Raw genomic sequence first — 18,898 nt, forward strand, 5'->3', positions numbered from 1 at the left:
TGATGATGATGATGATGATGATGATGATGATGATGATGATGATAATAATAATAATAATACTGTTATTTAGCAGTGTGAATACAGTGTGTGAGTATTTATAAATACGGGTTAAATGATGAGTGAATGGGGGTAGGATTAAATAAGTTTACACTTCTTCCTACTCCCTTTTGCACGTGTAAATTAAGATTATAATAAATTATTAAGTGTTAAAGTGTGAAATTCTTTGTTTTGTTGTTTTGTTTTCTTATCTTCTCTTGAATTGTTGTTTTTTTACATGTACAAAATAAATCAAATCAAATCAAAAAATCAATTATTTTATTTTATTTACTGTATTTTACTTCATTTTATGTTTTATTCTGTAGTGGCCACTCACTAGCAGGACTACAATTTTTTTATTTTATTGTTTTTGTTTCGTCATATCCGGTGTAAATGTCAAACTTCCGGTCTTCTTCCTCTGGCTTTAGCAAAACAACAATGGCGTCCTGTAGCGAGGTTGGTGTTTAGAGTTTTCTTTTATTTGGGGCTTTTTTTTTTAATCTTATGTGGGCAGTAGATACGAGATACGTTTTATTATGTTATTCTCTTAAGAAATGTGTTTTTCCCTAGGGGTTGTGTCTCATTTACAGCCTTTGTATAATCGCTCGCTGTTCTGCCGAGCTAACTGTTGCGCTAACTTCCGTTGATCTCGAGTGTTTTAGGTCGAAGTTGAAGAGTGTTGGTTAACAAATAATAACTTAACTCATGTCCCATTTTCTTTTCACTTGCAGGAGAAGGTTACAGCCACTGGAGAGGAACAGGCGGAAACCTCGACCTCTCAGAAGAGAGAGGAGAGACTTCGTAAATTCAGAGAGTTACATTTCAAACGGGTCAGCTGCTTTTCTTCATCCTTTATGGTGTTAAATCCAATATTGTAGGAGTTTGGGAACAAAAGAGCTGATGAACGCTTTTTGTGGACGAAGGAAAAACTATTATTTATTCCCGTCTCACCGGTCACCAACAGTAACAGAACACTACACTGCAAAAACTCAAAAGCTTAACAAGAATATTTGTCTTATTTCTAGTTAAAATGTCTCATTTTTAGTTTAAAAAATCTCATTACTGTTAAAACAAGACTCATCACTGGAAAAAAACAACAATTTTCACCTGTTTCAACTAGATTTACACTTAATTTTTTTTTTTATTATTTATTAACATACAGTGCAAACAACGACAAAAGACGACATCTGTGTGTGTGTGTGTGTGTGTGTGTGTGTGTGTGTGTGTGTGTGTGTGTGTGTGTGTGTGAATAAGGTGATGAAAGTAGATACATAAAATTGACAATATTAATTCGAGAGTAAATAAGTTAAAAAAAAATAATAATTATCATATAGAGTGGTGTAGCACGATATAATATAGATATAGCATAGTAATATCCTAATATAACATACTTTTTATAAAACATTATAACATATAACCAAATGATATCACCATACTATTATATATAACAATATAAGGATACTATAGTTTAACATCCCATGAGATTTCATAACTTAATATAATAATACACTATGAAACAACATATCATGATAATGCCAGGAATGATTATTTTATTTTAGATTTTCACTTAAAATAAGTACAAAAATCTGCCAGTGGAACAAGATTGTTTTGCCTGTAATGTGAAGATACATCTTGTCCCACTGGCAGATTTTTCTACTTATTTCAAGTGAAAATTTACTTGAAACAGGTGAAAATTGTCAAATAACAAGTTATTTTTCTGGTAATGACTCTTGTTTTAAGTGTAATGAGATTTCTTTGACTGAAAATGAGACATTTCAACTAGAAATATAAGTCAAATATTCCTGGTAAGATTTGGAGTTTTTGCAGTGAAAAGTTAACTGTAAAGTTATCATCATCGTTGCTAGTGAGTGGCCACTACAATATATGATTTAATCAATCAGGATTTACATATCCATATGATGTGGTTTTCCTGTTTATGACTTTTTGACTCCTCCTGTTTAGAGTTACTGTACACTGTCCAGCTCAGTATGTCACAGACCCACGTGTATATATTTGTTTATGTTAATTTGTGTTAATTGTACTGCAGAATGAAGCACGTAAACTGAATCACCAAGAGGTTGTGGAGGAGGATAAGAGACTGAAGCTTCCTGCTAATTGGGAGGCTAAAAAAGCCCGACTGGAATGGGAGCTTACTGAAAGTGAGAAGAAAAAGGTATTTTGGCTTTTTAAGTCTTTATTTGTTGCAGTTATACTTGTTTTTTGGACTTGTCTAAAAAAAATATCATATGTTATTACCATAAGTAGTTGATAATACGTTTTAAGTCCCAGACAAATGTGTCACCTTTCCTTCACACCTCCATACTTGCCTTTCTTTTTTTTTTTACTTCATCTATTTGTGTAGCACCATACTTCAACAGGAATGGTCTCAAAATACATTATACACTCTCTTTATGTTACATGTATGTATGAAAAATTATTTCAACTTCTGTCCTTGATTTATCTGAAAGGTTGAGATTTGATGAATATGATTTCTTATACCAATCTTCATCAGAACCTGCTGTTTAAAAAAAAAAAAAAAGATTACGGATGATCTTTTAAACATTTAGAGGATTCCTCTGTATGACTGGATATTAAGTAATTTAATACACACCCACACACACAATTCCAAAGGATGGCACAACCTTAAGAGCACGGGTTTCTACTTGTATGTTTACAGGAACCTAGGTCTCTAATATGGTTAGGCTGTGTCTGACAGCGTCAATGAAGTACTGCAAAACAACCGTTGTTTTATTAGCACAGGGGGGAAACCAAATCCATACCATCACAGCCATATTGTTGATCTAGTTATTCATCCAAGTCATACAAATATACTGTCTCAGCATGACGAACTTCTAGGTACTCAAAAGTTCCCTTTTTAGTTAAAAAACTTTCAGTGTAAATGTCTAAAGAAAAGTTGTGATATTTTATATACAAATGCTGAAGGATATGGTTCACTGTGTTCAAATTAAAATAAAAAAAAAAATTTCACTGAAGGGAAATACTGTAATCATTTGTATCATATTTTTCTGAAACAAAAATTCATCATTGTATCAAAGGAACTTGGATATAAATTGAAATTGGTTACCAGACATGTAACCTTAAGATGATCATTCTAACTTTATGATCATCATATTACTCTGCTGATAGTCAAGACCATCCTCAGATATGACGAAATTGGTGTGTAAAATAATTACGGAGCATTTTGTCTAAAATTTAAATATCTTTATTAAGAATTATTTGAATTTTATTTAAATTCTTAGAAGAACAACTGTCATACATTTACATTATACATTTCTTCCACATTAGGTCTCCTTACATGTGTGAATTGTGTCACTTTCTGAATGTGTGCATAAACTACCAGCGTCTATCCATTTTCTTTGCCCGTAATCCTGTACAGGGTAACGGGGGACTGGCTGTATGTGAGTCATTGGGAGGCCACCTGTAACAGAACCCCTTGTTATTGTGTCTTTTGATTTCAGAAAGGCAGCTTGATTGCAAACACATTAGGTGATGTGATGTTGCAGTGCTTTTTAATAGTGTTAATTATGTTGTCCTTTGCGTTAAAATAAATTATACTTTTCTGTTAGGAATGTGCTGCCCGTGGGGAGGAGTATGACAGAGTGAAGTTGCTGGAAGTCACTGCTGATGATGCAGATAGGTGGGAGAGGAAGAAGAAGAAGAAGAATCCAGACCAAGGATTTGCAGGTTTGTGGCTCCACTAAAGTTAGATAAAGATTGTGGGATTGAACATTTTGATTACAGCTGGTCCGTAGGATGGTTGAGTGTGCAGGAAGGAAACCACACGGGCAAAATACCCCAGTTTTGACTGGTTTCATTCCCTCTTCTCTATTTTCTGACTTTCCTGTTTGAATCAGTTTTTTTTTTTTTAAGTTGGGCATAAAGCTAGTAGATTAACTAATTTTCAAAAGTTTTGTCATAGTTTTCACCTTACATGGAAAAACTGCATATGTTTAATTTTATGATAAACTTTACCTCAACTGAACGTGTAAGTTTAATGTTTGAATTATGTTTTTCCATCATAAATCAATCTTAAAAAAATTTGACTCTGTATAAAAAAATATATATATACACTACATTAATGTCAATCTCAACACAGCACAAAGCTAAAATACATGAACATTAATCCATTCAGACAAAAGTCACTTCTTAAAAAAATTATCACAAACTCTCAAGTTCAAACTTGAGAGTTTGTGACTCCAAAACCTGTGTACTATGAAAAAACCTTTAGTGTAAAATAAAACCTTTATTCTCTGGTCTGAATTACACTGATCACACAGATATATTTATCAGCTTGAACCTTCAGTTGTTATTCTATAATTTTTTACTTTCCCGTGAATCTCCTCAATATCACAAAATGAATAATTCTTTATTACACATCTGTAAATTCAGGTCAGCCCTGAGGCTAGCGGAGCAACGTAGGCTCTGAATGTAAAAACATATGTTTTGATCATGACTGTAAGTGAATTAATACTTTGCAGTGAGACGCCACTGAGTCCTTCTGCAAACAGACTTAAACATCTTGGTTTGCTACTGTTATGTTTGACGTAACCATTTAAGACATCCAGCCATAACTGGTTAGGTCTGCATGCACGCAATATGTGCAACTGATTTATCACTTGGAAGAAAAACAAAGATGCCATCTTTGATTGCACAAATTACCTGCCACGTATTCAATTTAATTAACACACTATGAGTCAGTTTCATCTGAGGTACAGAATACACAAAACACTCTTTTCAGGTTACACTCTTTTCAAGAGATCTAATCTGATTGAACATTTCTCTGCCAGTTAAAGATGTTTCACAACTAACAAAGTTACAACATTGTGTAACACATTGGAATAATCATCAATTAATCATTATATCAGTTGGAATCCTTTTGTGTTTATATCAGGCAGCAACATTGAAGCAAACTGTTTTATTTTAGGCATGGGTAACCCTCCTGTCACGCCACATAACCTCAGCCTGTTCATTTGATAAATAGTAATTTAATACAGCGAATGTTGAGGAAAGTGTCCTGCCCTTTCTATTCTACTTTTTTGTTTTACTGTGCTGCAGTATCTGATGGTTTGAGAAGTTTCTTAATTCTTTATTGCAAAGATAAACATGGGGTATAAAGTTTTAACTGCATCAGTCAAAATAGCAGTGGACTATGGAGCAATGCTGGCTGCATCTAAAAGCGTGAATGCCAGTCATTTCAAATGGCTCCAAATTCAATCTACCGTACTGGGGAGAAAATAGCTCTACCTCCTGAATATGGCTGCCATCTGTTGCATCAAAACCTCCGTTGGATCAAAACCTCTGGGAGAAAACGATCACCAGAGGGCCTTCAAGAAAGGACAGGAGGAGGAGAGTTGCCTATTCAGCCCTCTCTAACCAGCCGCAAGCCGTGTTGCTGAGCCTCGTGTCTGTTTGCTGTTTGTTCCACTAATTATAACTACTTTTTTTCCTTTCTGTCTCTCACACAATCATACAATGGGCTAAAGGTTATGCTGAGGCCCAGTTACGACAGTACCAGAGACTCACCAAGCAAATCAAACCAGATTTGGAAAGTTACAAGAAACTGAGAGAGGAAAGGTGAGTTTAAAACACCTGTTTTATGCCTTTTTTTTTCCTCTATTTGTCACATCAACTATATTGACAGCTCAAAGTGTGACAAGATGTCCTCTGGCATTGCTTAATTTTTGTGATTCAGAGTGCAACTGTGAAATTTCACATCAAGTGAAATGAATTGTACGCATTAACTTGATGTTAACGGCTCATAATTTTCCAGTCACATGTTCATAAACCATTTTCTATATGTTCGTTTATGTAGCCATTAATTTGCGCTAGGTTCTGTGTTGACGTAGTTGCACAATCCAGAAAAGGTTTCTAAAGCGTGAATCCAGAGGGGATGCATGCTACGGTCAGGAATAATTCATTTCCTCAAGGTTTTTCACCCAGTGAAAGCCGCTTTGCGTAGAAGCGTGAATGATGCACCATCACGCTTATTATGCCCTGAAGCCACATCATTTTTCATTCATTTGAATCACAATGATGGAATAGAAAGTCAGTTTAAGTATGTTAAAATGGTGATTATTTTTGGTTATGTATTTCTAATTCTTTTGCTGATACTCCACAGTGGTGAAGATTTCTTCCCGACTTCCAACAGCCTGATACACGGCACTCATGTTCCCACAAAGGAGGGCATTGACCGCATGGTGGAGGATGTTGAAAAACAGTAAGTCACATTTAACACAGATTTAAAAAAAGAGGCTTTATGCTTTCCTAATCCTCTGTTAATCTGAGCGTTTGCCCTCTAAACCCAAAGAGAGAGAGAAGGGAAGAAAACACCTATCTGAGCTAAGAAATTAAAAGCTAATGATTAAAAGCTAATGCAGGAGCACTGCAACCTGATCTTATGAAAGAAAAAGAAAACAAGGGAGGTGCTCAGGACTGTTTAGTCTCAGGCCTGGTTGTTATGATTGACCCAGACACTCCAAACAACCTTTTTTTTCTTACTTTTTCTTTCTTTTTTTCTTCTTCTCATCATTTATCTTAGAATGACAGTAGAGTAGAGTCAGACTGTTTCCCATAACTGGCACACCACAAACAGTGTGTGAAAATACACCACCTTACAGCAAAGCAAGATAGTCTCAGTGTGTGAACCTGTTTAATCTGAGGAAATCAAGCCCTGATACAGTGAGGCAGTTCTGTGCTAAATGCTGACGGGGATTTTTGGTTAAAAGAAAACGTTATGCAAGTCATAGGGTGTTTTTTATTTTTGTTTCGGTATTGCAACTCTTTGTGGAACTTTTTTTTTAAAGAAGTGTTGGAAGCAAACTTATTCATCCCACAGCATTTGAGGTTTATTGCCATGATGGTATAAAAAGTGCAACAATGTGCTGAACCCAAATGACGAAATGCAATATAAATTGCTCAATACGACAGATATTACATTTTTTTCTTTTCAGAAAAAAATACTGAAATACTGAAAATTGCAAGGTTAATCGACTAACGGGAGTCATGTTGAATACTGTATACTTGTTGTTTTACCTACTGCATCTTTTGACAGAATTCCTGAGGAATTTTATTTCATTCCTCTTGAGCAAATGCTTTAAGTAAATATTTCTAGATTTGCATGAACCAACAGCCCACTTCAAATCCCACTAGAGATTTTCCGGTGGGCTGAAGACGGGTGACTGTGATACTCCCTAAAAAATGTTCCAGGACATTCACTGTAACAAAGATTTGGCAGAGTTTGTGGTACTTTAGTTTGGGTCCCACTGGAAGCTCTAACAAGGCCCAAGCTTCAGCTTCCTCTCAGGCAACATGGTGGTTTATTCTCCACGATTGCCTGGTATTTGGTTGAGTTTAGGACCCAAAGAGGTCCAACGAAGCCCTACTGCATCACCAAGTCACTTCCATGCTTCACTGTGGACAATAAGAGCCACCAAAACCTCCAGACTCACCACTGATGTTAATCCATGTTCCAAGAAACTTCCGGTTTGCTCTCAGCATTCCATAAAAACAGCCAGCAAAAACTTCTGTGGCTTTACATGTATAAGAAACAGTATTCCCATCCTTTTGGGTCAGTAATGGTTTAAATCTTATAAGGCCCAAACTTTACACCATACAATTTCTGAGTGTTTTATGCTTCTACATTGAACTAACCAATGTTGCAAGTCCAGTACGGTTACTTCTTTACTGTTTTTTAGTCAGATATAAAGATAGACCATAGTGATTACAGTAAACGGCACTGTTGCTCAAAATTTATGATCTCCAACTCTCATAAGATGATGCTTAATTTGCTCTGCTGCTATCTCTAAGCTATGTGAAGGTAGTAGAGGAAAGAAAGCTCAGCACGACAAGCTAAAGTCCTGCATCTCCACCTAGCGGTTTGTGGTGTGATTTAGAGAGAGTGTTTAGACTGAAACTTCAGCACCTACGGCCACAAAGTCGTTCAGCGAGTTGTTTGTAGACAGTTAAGCGTTTTTAATACACCTGATTATCTTCTTTGCCAAGGAAAAGATAGAGGAATAACTTTCCCTCTTGAGCTTACAGACTACATTCCCAACTGCATCTCCAAAAGATTAAGTGCATTTCACCACCTTTTCATATAATTGAATCTGCTTGTACAAGTGAACAATTTCCCTGCCTTGACAATTCCCCCTTCTCAGCCAAAATGTTGTTAAACACTGCAAGACATGTTGCAGCTACAGATCTCACCAGAGCTTAGTTTGGAACTCTACTGGAGTAGATTTCCAGGCTACATAGAAAAAAAAAATGTGTGCTAAGTTTTATAACTCCAGACATTTATTTGCACTTTAGAGAGTTGTTTTAGTTGGATAAATGTGTAAGTCTGGCGGCCTTCAGTTGTTTTCCCACTATTGAGCAGAGCCAAGGTTTAAATTGGCTTAAACATGATAATTGTTGCTGATACGAACCAATGTTGTAAGTGGCCCCCTTCACCCAGCCATGATGCTGTGCCACCCTACCCATTTCTGAAATGAAATGGGGTATCTGTACAAATAATGGGAGGGTAAAAACATCTTATGGGTGAACGAACTGGACCAAATAACTTATTGAAACAATCACGTTAATTCACAATTCAGCTGAGAGCAGTTGAGACGGCACAAGACTGACGGAAAACCACGTTTATCTGTAAACAGTTGACTTTGGTAATCGCTGTGCTCGTGTCGTCTAGGCTAAGGGCTAATGTAATGTTACTACATGCAAGATGATTATACTTACAGGGTCACAAAGAAATGCATTCTTTCTTGTTCCTTATTTTAACAAACTTTCTCAAACAACACAAATGAAATAGCTTGGCTGGTCCACAATGCAAGGAAGCAACGAGTCATTAGCGCAGCTGCATCTCTGTCGGGATCAGTTCTCCATGCATCAAACACTAAAACAAAACTGGACATAATAAAAGCCACTGGTGCTTAAACTTCCAACAGCATTGCCAAACTGTAGACTGGTTATAAAAAAACTCAAAAATAATTTTAAATCAGTGGGCATTTCCACATTCACATGAGAAACTTCTGTAATGTCAATATTTTCAACAGGAATCTGGTGCATTTGTTCAAGGGGCTGTCAGTCTGAAGTTCTGAACAATCAATATACAAAGGTTTTTTACTGATTTGAGTGATTCAATACAATGAGAAGAATGGCTGTTCTCAAGTAAATGCTGAGACGACGCTAGAGATAATGGAAGTGAATTTAAAACTGAATCCACCTCATCTGTCACAAAGTTGCAAGGTGTGAGGCAAATATTTGCATAGCACAATTCAACACAAGGTAATTCAAAGTGCTTTATGATTCTGATTCTGATTTTACATCAACATTAAAAAGAGCAAAACTCAATTAAACAGGAAATAACAAATAAAATGACAAGAAAAGAGGTAAAATAATAAAAAGCACAAGTGGTTAAAAAGTAAGGGCAGTAGAGTACAGCAGGTACCTATTTAATTTAAGAGTACGCTTCAGTAAACAGTAATGTTTTTAGGCCTGATTTAAAGGAGCTGACAGGAAGTTTGTTCCACCGGTGAGGAGCAGAATAACTGAACGCTGCCTCATCTTGCTTGGTTCTTGCTTTGTAAACGATGCAAACCTGTTGAATTATTAAGAAGAGATAAGATAAACTCGAGGCTGTTACGCTATAAAACCCTCCTGGAGCTGAATGGGGATGAAGGTGTGTTGAGTTTGGAAACACCCCCATGTCAGTTGTATCGAGCGACGTATGATTCCCTTTGTGTTCTGGTTTTAATAAACATCTGGAAGGTATTCTAGCATAACAAAGAAAAAATAAATCTTATATGCAACGAAGGTTGAATACGTTTCTGCCAGCTGTGGATGTTCACATGGTTGTTACTCCGTCACAAGAGAAGGGGGTCCAACGGTACCTTAAACGTGGTCTGAAACCTTTTGTTTTGCGATGCCGACGTCTCTAACCTTTTGATCACTGGTCCTTCCCTGAGCTGTTATATATTTGAGACAGTCAAAGCCCCGTATTAGAGATGCAACTGTAGGGCATTAGACAAGGATTCAGTCGCCAGGCTATGACGCACAAACATGCTTTGAAGACACACTTAATCAAGAGTAGGAGCTCCTAAATTAACAGTATTTTCCCTATGTGTTTGTGTGAGTGTGTGTGTGTGTGAGCTTTTCCGTTGCTTCTGTACTTGCCAAATTTAATACATAGCCCCCGAATTATTGCCTGTAGCCAAATATTGTTACTGGATATGGAGTGGATACTGGCCATACTGGTTTATGAAATCCTTCATGTTTTGCTTTTATTCGTGATTGTCAGGATTGAGAAGCGCGCCAAATACAGCCGGCGCCGGGCCTACAACGACGACGCAGACATCGACTACATCAACGAGAGAAACGCCAAGTTCAACAAGAAGGCGGAGCGTTTCTATGGCAAATACACGGCAGAGATCAAACAGAACCTGGAGAGAGGCACGGCCGTGTAGCGGGTCCATCCACCTCAGCGGTTCACCGATTCCAACATATTTTTATTGTGCTTTCCTACAGTGCATGTATCTACAAGTAGACGTGGAATTTGCTTTACAAATCACTTTTTATATCAGGTTGTGATTATGTTAAGCTGACATTTCTTTAAGGCATGTCATGTTTTGTTTTTGCTTTGTACAGTATTACATGATTAAAACACTTATAATCCTTATTTCTAATCGAACCACGTCTGATAATCCTGTTAAATTTCATACTTGAGTTTTTCTGAGAGCTTTATCCTGTGTAAGGTCTCATGACGGAGATATTTTGAGCCTGAGAATGAACTGTAATCAAACTTCTGGGCATCTTCAGAGGATGTTGGCCAAAAGATTGGATAAAAAAAACAAGTGTAGGTGCACAGAGTCGAAGGAAAATTGCTGGAGTAATTCACTTAATTTATCACCTTCATCTTGGTGTTCGGCTGCTTGAGCTGCAACATGAGGGGAAGCCTTGTGACTGAGGTGGAGGCAGCAAGCTGGTTCCCATACAAGTCTTCCCTTTGTGATCTCTAACGCAGTGGCATTGCACCCTCTGCAGGACACACGGCTATGGGTTTTTATGAAGAATCGGGCATATCCCTGTTTTTTCCATTCTAAATATCTTATACGAGTCAGGTTTTATCTCTACCTAACAGAATAAATAATTTGCAAAGACAGGCTAACAAAACTTAATATTTTAAGTTTTGTTTTCTGATGCCTTTGTTCTCCAGGGATGAGTGAACTGGTTAATGTATTTTAAATCTTGACCTAAGGACACCAGCTGGGTAAGAAATGGCCCTCCACAAAAGTACTTATGCGTGTTTGAAACATCTAACTTAAGAGCCAACTGACCAAACTATGTAAAGACTGTAATAGCTCTAAATGGCTTAAGGTAATTTGGGTATAATTATGTCTGACTTTAGAAGCAATATTCAAAATGCTACTAATAGTGGAGGGGTGCATTATTATTTTATGTTGGGGTAGCAGCATGAGCTAATTATTTAAACTGAACATATTGAACATGTATAAAGGAAAATTGTATGTGGCTTCCCTGGAGAACCTGAAACTGGATGTTCATGTTCAGAGAAATATTAGGTTTTAACATCATGGCACTGACTGGATAAGGGACTTCATGTCATTCAGATGCTTCAAATTCATTACTGACGAGTGTCACTGCCCACAAATACTTTATGAATCAATAGTATAAAGACCCTTCTGAGACCAACTCAATCTGCATCACCTTTCTCCAGGTACTGCTCCTGCTCCAGTTACAATAAGATATCTGAACTGAAATTACGATTTCTATTTTTATGATTAGTCTATTTTAACATTGCAACACCCATCTAGATACCCATCTAGAGTCTGGTTGAAAGCAAGGTTTATTACAAGCTTTCAAAACATCATCAATAACCTGTTAGGCCACACATGGTTTGTTATACAGCCAATTTCTTTTGGCATGTTGATCTATGGCCACTGGAGAAAAAAAAAAGTCAGAATTCTGACTTTCCAGAATTGTACTTTTATCCCCCCAATACTCTTAAAATATCACTTTGACAAAAAGAAAATCAAGATGCGAATACCACCAACAAATTGGCACGGCCAAGATATTTCATATGATCATATTGATGACAATACTGACACCATGTGATCATTATTGAAACTTTCATCCTTGCTGTGCCCAAAGCACTCAAACCCATTTGAGAAATATAAGTAACTTTACCTAACCCCTCATCTATCCCAGTTTCTAAATGAATTAGGTGCAAGTCAGTAACTGGTTTGAAAAGAGAAAAAAAATTAAGGCAACAAAGAGACCCTTCCAATAAATCACTTTATTGAAATCAATATACACAGGATAAATCCCACCTGAATGGATTCTTCAAATCTTCCAACTTAAACCTTAACATCTGAAAGAAAAATGACCACGAAATGATAAAAATCAGAAAATATGTACACTTTTTACATAGTCCATATAGCCACAGTTAAGTGACATGGTTTAGGTGCGTTTTTGTGCCCTGGAGGTTTTCCTTGCGCGGATTGGGATCCAGTGGCCGTAGGGCCTCTTGCCTTCATAGCTGTCCACTCTGGCTGATACCTTTGACGATGGCATTGCCACTGTTGGTTTGGCCACAGAATTCTAGAAAAACACATGAACCCATATTAGATTTTTACTCCATGACCGACTTTCAACACACACTATCTTGGAAGTCACTTACGTTGATGCTGAAAGTAATTTTCCCTTTTGAAGTCATCTTTAGGCTATGCACGTGAGGCTCTGTCTCTGGCTCTGTGTCCGAGTCCGTGTCCTGATTCAAAAAGAGAAGACAAATGGAAATTAATGAGTGCAAAACTGATGGGGTATTTTTACACTCATCTCCATATAGATGGATTGAAAGTTAAGAATTTCTACTATTAAAATTAAACAAAAACTGCAGCTCTCATGCAGCCCCTCATGAGACTTAAAGCTTCAAATAGACCTTGAAGCCAGTTTAAATTAAAAATATTTAAAAAAATAAATAAAAACAAAGAGGACTTTTCCTTATACAGTGGCAGAATGATGGCGACGCAGGTCCCCCAGCCCCTTAGCACACATCATGTGTACCAACTTATCTTTGGAATATGGAGGAGAGGGTTCTTCATCTGTTTTTAGTTCTCTTGACAGGAATAGTCACTAAGTCCACACGCCTGCGCTCCATCAGCAAGTGGTGAACTCTGCTAAATAACCCATTTTATCTGAAAAGCATAGATACATTTGTAACATCACAATTCCACGACCTGTCAATGAAATGTGAAATTAAAATCACTAAGACTCTGCATTGACTGCATTAGTGTTATCTCTGTAATTAGCAGATGTATGGAAGGAGTACACGTATGAAGTAATCTGTTAAACGCCTATCTCAAAACAAATTCAGAAGTTACAAGAGGCTGGTAACCTTTCACACAAACAAATACTGTTGTCGCCCAAGTCACATGACAGCCTTTTAATCCAGAGGTGCCGGTGAGTGAAGACCACTGTCATGTTATCTATGAAGACAGGAATAAATAGAAAGCAAGTGTGTTCCCTCAAGTCCAAAGGTTAAGACAAGAAATGCAACACAGTACACCAAAATAAGCAACAGACTTTTTACAAGTTTGATAGGATGACTTGACTAGTTTTTTTTTTTTAAAGAACAGAAAAACTAGGGAAGAAAATAGAAAGATTTACACACACAAACGTGTGCGCACTTTATAAAGCTATTGGCAAATCCTAGAAAGCTTAGACTTAAATGTATTCTAATCCAAAAGTGGTAGAAAGAAACTTTTCATTCCAAAATTATATCCTACGAAAGCAATCTTTCCACCCATGTGTGTAGCGTTCCACAAAAGGAAAAACAAAGAACAAACAAACAAACGCCAAGAAACCCACCTGTGACTCTTTCCTTTCCAAGCTGTGTCTCACCCTTGCAAGTGGCTCTGGTGACGGCGTTCTGGAGTCTGACTGCTCTGACAGGGTTGGTTTCACAGTCTCAGGAAGTTCCAGCTTCTCCCCTCCAAGTATCTTCATTGCGTTGGCCTTGGCAGCTTCAAGGAGTTCCCTCTTATCTGAACAGACCACAGAGAGAAAAGACAATCTAATCAAACTTGATGTCCAGGGTGTGGCCCTGCCTATCACCTATAATGAGCTGAGATAAGCTCCATTACCCCAGAACCCTGCACAGCAGTGTTCTTCAACGCTGGTCCTCAGACATGTCCCTACTTTAGCACACCATGACACAAATGATTACATTAACAGACCTTGAGAGAAGCTGATAATGACCATTAATTAGAATCAGACGTAGAGAAACATGCAAGAGAGCAGATCTAGAGGACCAGGGTTGAATCTTCTGCTGTACTGGATTGACTGTGGTATAGAAAAATGAATGAACACGATAGCAAGCATCATAATCAATCATAGTCAGCTTACCGTGCGAGCTTAAACTGACGGGGCTTGAGCGAGATGTTGGTCGGCGCCTGTGGGATCTGGAAGGGGAGTGAGGGGCATTGACTCTGATCTGGCCTTCTTGTCTCCTGTGCCTGCTTGATCTGGAGCGAGACCTGTCGTGTCTTCGCTGACGGGAATAGCTGTCAGGCGCGCGTGAGCGGCTGGAGGAGCGAGATCGGTTCCTGTAACGACGAACAGAGCGATTTCTGTGATGGTCGGCACAGCGACAGCGGGAGGACCGTCTGCGGCAGCGGGGATGAGACCGGGATCTTGGACGTGTAGAGGAGGCGCTGTTTGAAGATGTCCCTGAAGAGGAAGAGGATGAAGACCTGTGGCGCCCCCCGTGTTTTTGTGCCCTGTAGTATCCAGAGCCGGAGGAACGGCTACTGCGGGTGCTGGAACTGCTGCTCGATGATCGTGAGCGCGAGTGAAGCGAGTCGGGGCTTTTCTGGTCGAAGATCACCACATTGATGCCGTCCATAGTTGAACTTAACTGCCGCAGGCTGAAATGAGACAGGGAGAATAATTGAGTACTGCATTTGCTCTGACTGAGGAACTCCTGGATGCTTTGAAAATGAGGGGAAAAAACTGCATTGTCCATCCTCAGCATGTGAGGAACTGAAAATATTTAAGGACCCCTAATGTGATATTTATTTAATGTTTTCAATATTTTTTGTTATCTTCTATGTGCCTTGTTTAATTAAGTTCATTTTCATGGTTTCTATGCCTTATTGTATGTAAACGATACATTTTAAATAATTAAAGATAGAGATAAGATAAAGTAAAATACTCAGACATATAAACGTGTATACATCTATGAAAATACTCCCTTCACGTGCCAACTATGATACATGATTGTATGATATCACATATGAAATGAGAACATAAGAAATTTCACAATACTAATGCATGAACATTTCTAATTCAACAGATGTGCAGTTCTATAATCAAGACAAACAAAATAACCACATTGCATTGTTTATGTGACATATTTACTTTGCTATTTATCAGCCAGGGGGTTAAAGTTGTATGTAAACGATACGTTTTCAATTAAGAAAAAAACTGAATGATGTTCCTATTAATTTTTATTCGAGTCCAAAAATGCGGCTTTATTCCCAAAATGAAAAATAATTTTTGCTAATCCATTTTAATTTGAAGGTACAGAATTGCTTCCATAGGTAGGAGCCATCAGTACTTATAGCCTGAGATCAAATGATGCTATCCTGCTGTCCATTTCAAGTGCAAAAAAAGCCTTCAGCTGTTCTGCCCCACTTGCTCGGAATAGCCTCCAAAAAAACCTGAAGCTAAACACATTAGTGTAATTTGTCTAACTACAAACGCATGGAGTGCTGCTGGGTGTGAGAAAAGTATACTTCAGGTGCTCTTCGGCATGGGGATCCAAAAGATTGAAAAACAATTTAGAAAAACCGAGGCACTCAAGAAGTTAGAAAAATATAAAAAGCCTTTATTGAATCATGGCTTAGTAAAAGTTAAAAAAATGCCAACATGTTTCGGCCATGTAGGCCTTCTTCAAGGCAGATAACAAAGAAGGCTTTTTATATTTTTCTAACTTCTTGAGTGCCTCGGTTTTTCACATTAGTGTCATTGTTTGATTTTAAAACTCTTACAAATGCATTTTTAAAAGACTCTGTTGGTACATGTCACTGTCCTTAAGTATTGTAACTTATTTACTGGCACTGTTTTGTGATGTATTTTGCATTGTCCTATTTCTGTTGTTGATTTGTCTGTAACTTTTAAATCTACCATTTTTCTTCCTTTCAGCCATTGAACTAGTGTTTGTGATGGCGGTGGAAGCGCATTTCCTCAACCCTCCCCCATGCGGAAGGAGCTGGGTTGCGTAATCGACCAGGTGGATCCGGACATTTCCAGAATGGCGGAGGATAAAAGTTCAAACTCAAATCTCAAAGCATACAAATGTTACCCACGTATTCACTTATTTGAATCGTTACATGAATTATACATTAAGTCACAAAACTTGAAGATGAAGGTTTGAGAAAAAAAAAACAAGACCACAGCAGCTTAAACTTGAATTATGGTTCCGCGTTAAATCGATGCAGAGCTTACGGCGTAGGGAACGCGCATGCGCAGCCCTCGCTCGATGCCTTTGTCAGTAAAGCCTGAATTATGGTTCTGCGTTAAATCGACGCAGAGCCTACGGCGGTACGCGTACGGCTCTGCGTTGGTGTAACGCGGAACCATAAATCAGCCACGTGTTACGCAATACGGCAGTAACAAAAACAAGTACGATTTCCCGTCCCAAAAAAAATCTTTAAAAAAAAAAATCGATAAAACTTGAAAAAAGTTAACTTTAGAAATGCTGTAAACTTACCAGGTTAACTGAAGCGTGAAGAAACTCCTTCTGAAGACGTTGATATAAAGGTATATTGTAGAAATAAGACTACAAATATCTATCACACGGTGATTTAGAAAATATATATAATCAGAGGTTATATGTGAAGATTTGTAGCCAAATAGTTCAGACTTAAACACAATATGTTACCTACTAAAGCACGATGATACGACGTCTGACCGGATTCAACAGTGTCAACGGTTTTCAGCTACTGGAAATTTCCATTCACAGGACGAGTTCATTTTTCGGGGGGGGGGGAGAACACATTGAAGACTCATCATTAGTTATCCGGTTTACTTGAAGTTCACGTAATTTATATCCAAATCTCTTCACTTTTATTTATAGACATGTTATTACGCTTGTTTATTTTTTTAAAGTGTGAATATGAGGTTGAGCGTTTAAAAAAAAGAAAAGAAAATTCAAACTGGACCCCTGTCCCAGGGAATTCAGTTGGTACAGGCCGTAAAGTCGCACGGAAGGGGGAAGGGGGATGGGGTGTTGTGAAAGCGAAGCCGCCATGTTTTGAACAAAAAAACAATTTGTTGGCAAAGTAAATATATCACTTAAAAAGCTCACAATGGTTATTTTTTGGTCTTTTAATTATGGAAAACATTGCACATCGTAGTTGGCACGTGAAGGGAGTATTTTCATAGATATAAACACGTTTACATGTCTGAGTATTTTACTTTATCTGAGTCAAGACCACAGCAGGTATTCTCGCGATGTTTAACGAAACCTCTTTTTTTTCTTTTTTTTTATTGAAATGTATCGTTTACATACAATAAGGCATAGAAACCATGACAATTAACTTAATTAAACAAGGCACATAGAAGATAACAAACAAAATATTGAAAATTATAAATAACATAAATAAGTAAATAAATAAAATAAGTTCAGACATAAGATAAATAAATGATAAGAAGTGATATCACATTAGGGGCCCTCAAATATTTTCAGTTCTTCATATGCTCTGAGGATGGACAATGCAGTTTTTTTCCTCATTATTTTCAATAATTCAATAATACCTCACGTATTTTTGGAAATTTTTGTAAATATCTTGTAAATACTATCCGTTTATTTGGTGTTTACTACTTTTTTTTCTCTTGTACATAGTCTTTTTTTACTTTTTATATTGCTCTTTTTTATTATTTAACTATTTATGGTAATTTCTATTTTACATTTTTTGTATAAAGCGTGTGTGTGTTTTGGCTGCTGCACAACTGAATTTCTCCTCTGGGAGATCAATAAATTCTACTATTCTATTCTATTCTAAAGGATTGATATTATCCACAAGATCTTTTTTTAAACACTGAAGAGGGGTTTCATTTCCCTCCATTTAGATGTGCGGATGAAGAATTTCGCAAGGAGAATTAGATTTTTCAATATCAGGTCACACTTATTGTCCTTCATGTTATTACCAAACACTATGTTCTCTCTTGTGAGAGGATTGAGTTGTCGAATTTTTGTTGACAGCCAGTCTTGTAGATCCTCCCAGAATGTTACAGTGTACAGGCAATCAAAAAACAGGTGATCAGTAGTTTCAATTTCAGATGATGGGTAACTGACCAGACATATTTATCCATCCAATACTTCAAGTAGAGAGATTTAGGGGTGGGATGTTGTGAAAGCGAAGCCGCAATGTTTTGAACAAAATAATAATTTAACGGTCACAACTTTAACCACCTGGCTGATAAATAGCAAAGTAAATATGTCACGTAAACAGTGCACCATGGTTATTTGTTTGTCTTAATTATGGAAAACTTCTGTTGAATTACAAATGGTCTGTTCTTTGAAAATAGGATATCTCACAATACTAATGTATTGTGAGATATCCTATTTTCACGTATTTTATGTGATATCCTGCAAACATATATCATTAGTTGCGCGTGAAGGGAGTATTTTCATAGATATAAACCAGAGGTGTCAAGTAACGAAGTACAAATACTTCGTTACATTACTTAAGTAGAAATTTTGGTTATCTATACTTCACTGGAGTAATTATTTTTCAGACGACTTTTTACTTTTACTCTTTACATT

At 37.2% G+C, this 18,898-nt stretch overlaps 2 protein-coding genes across 2 annotated transcripts; one reads left to right on the plus strand and one right to left on the minus strand.

Annotated features, from left to right (window-relative positions):
• Positions 1-432: 432 nt before the first annotated feature.
• Positions 433-10,726, plus strand: syf2 (SYF2 pre-mRNA-splicing factor). The gene is made up of 7 exons (XM_061743992.1): positions 433-492; positions 768-866; positions 2,084-2,209; positions 3,624-3,741; positions 5,541-5,631; positions 6,176-6,274; positions 10,349-10,726. Exons 1-7 carry the CDS (start codon positions 475-477, stop codon positions 10,512-10,514), a joined length of 717 nt encoding a protein of 238 aa, XP_061599976.1. The 5' UTR covers positions 433-474; the 3' UTR covers positions 10,515-10,726.
• Positions 10,727-12,343: 1,617 nt separating this feature from the next.
• On the minus strand, positions 12,344-17,059 carry rsrp1 (arginine/serine-rich protein 1). The gene is made up of 5 exons (XM_061743257.1): positions 16,841-17,059; positions 14,473-14,993; positions 13,936-14,111; positions 12,746-12,835; positions 12,344-12,666 (listed from the first exon to the last, which is right to left on the minus strand). Exons 2-5 carry the CDS (start codon positions 14,969-14,971, stop codon positions 12,526-12,528), a joined length of 906 nt encoding a protein of 301 aa, XP_061599241.1. The 5' UTR covers positions 14,972-14,993; positions 16,841-17,059; the 3' UTR covers positions 12,344-12,525.
• Positions 17,060-18,898: the final 1,839 nt, after the last annotated feature.

This window comes from Cololabis saira, chromosome 16, assembly GCF_033807715.1.
Source record: "Cololabis saira isolate AMF1-May2022 chromosome 16, fColSai1.1, whole genome shotgun sequence".
Classification (NCBI taxonomy): domain Eukaryota; kingdom Metazoa; phylum Chordata; class Actinopteri; order Beloniformes; family Belonidae; genus Cololabis; species Cololabis saira.

What these genes read in the sequence shown, in the direction of transcription:
- syf2 (XM_061743992.1), top strand. An exon ending in AAGAAACTGAGAGAGGAAAG is followed by an intron (nt 5,632 to 6,175) that starts GTGAGTTTAAAA and finishes GATACTCCACAG; the next exon opens with TGGTGAAGATTTCTTCCCGA. An exon ending in GTGGAGGATGTTGAAAAACA is followed by an intron (nt 6,275 to 10,348) that starts GTAAGTCACATT and finishes CGTGATTGTCAG; the next exon opens with GATTGAGAAGCGCGCCAAAT.
- rsrp1 (XM_061743257.1), bottom strand. Translation starts at nt 14,971, where the DNA reads ATGGACGGCATCAATGTGGTGATCTTCGACCAGAAAAGCCCCGACTCG. An exon ending in CGTCAGTTTAAGCTCGCACG is followed by an intron (nt 14,112 to 14,472) that starts GTAAGCTGACTA and finishes TGGTCTGTTCAG; the next exon opens with ATAAGAGGGAACTCCTTGAA. An exon ending in AAATTACTTTCAGCATCAAC is followed by an intron (nt 12,667 to 12,745) that starts GTAAGTGACTTC and finishes GTGTTTTTCTAG; the next exon opens with AATTCTGTGGCCAAACCAAC.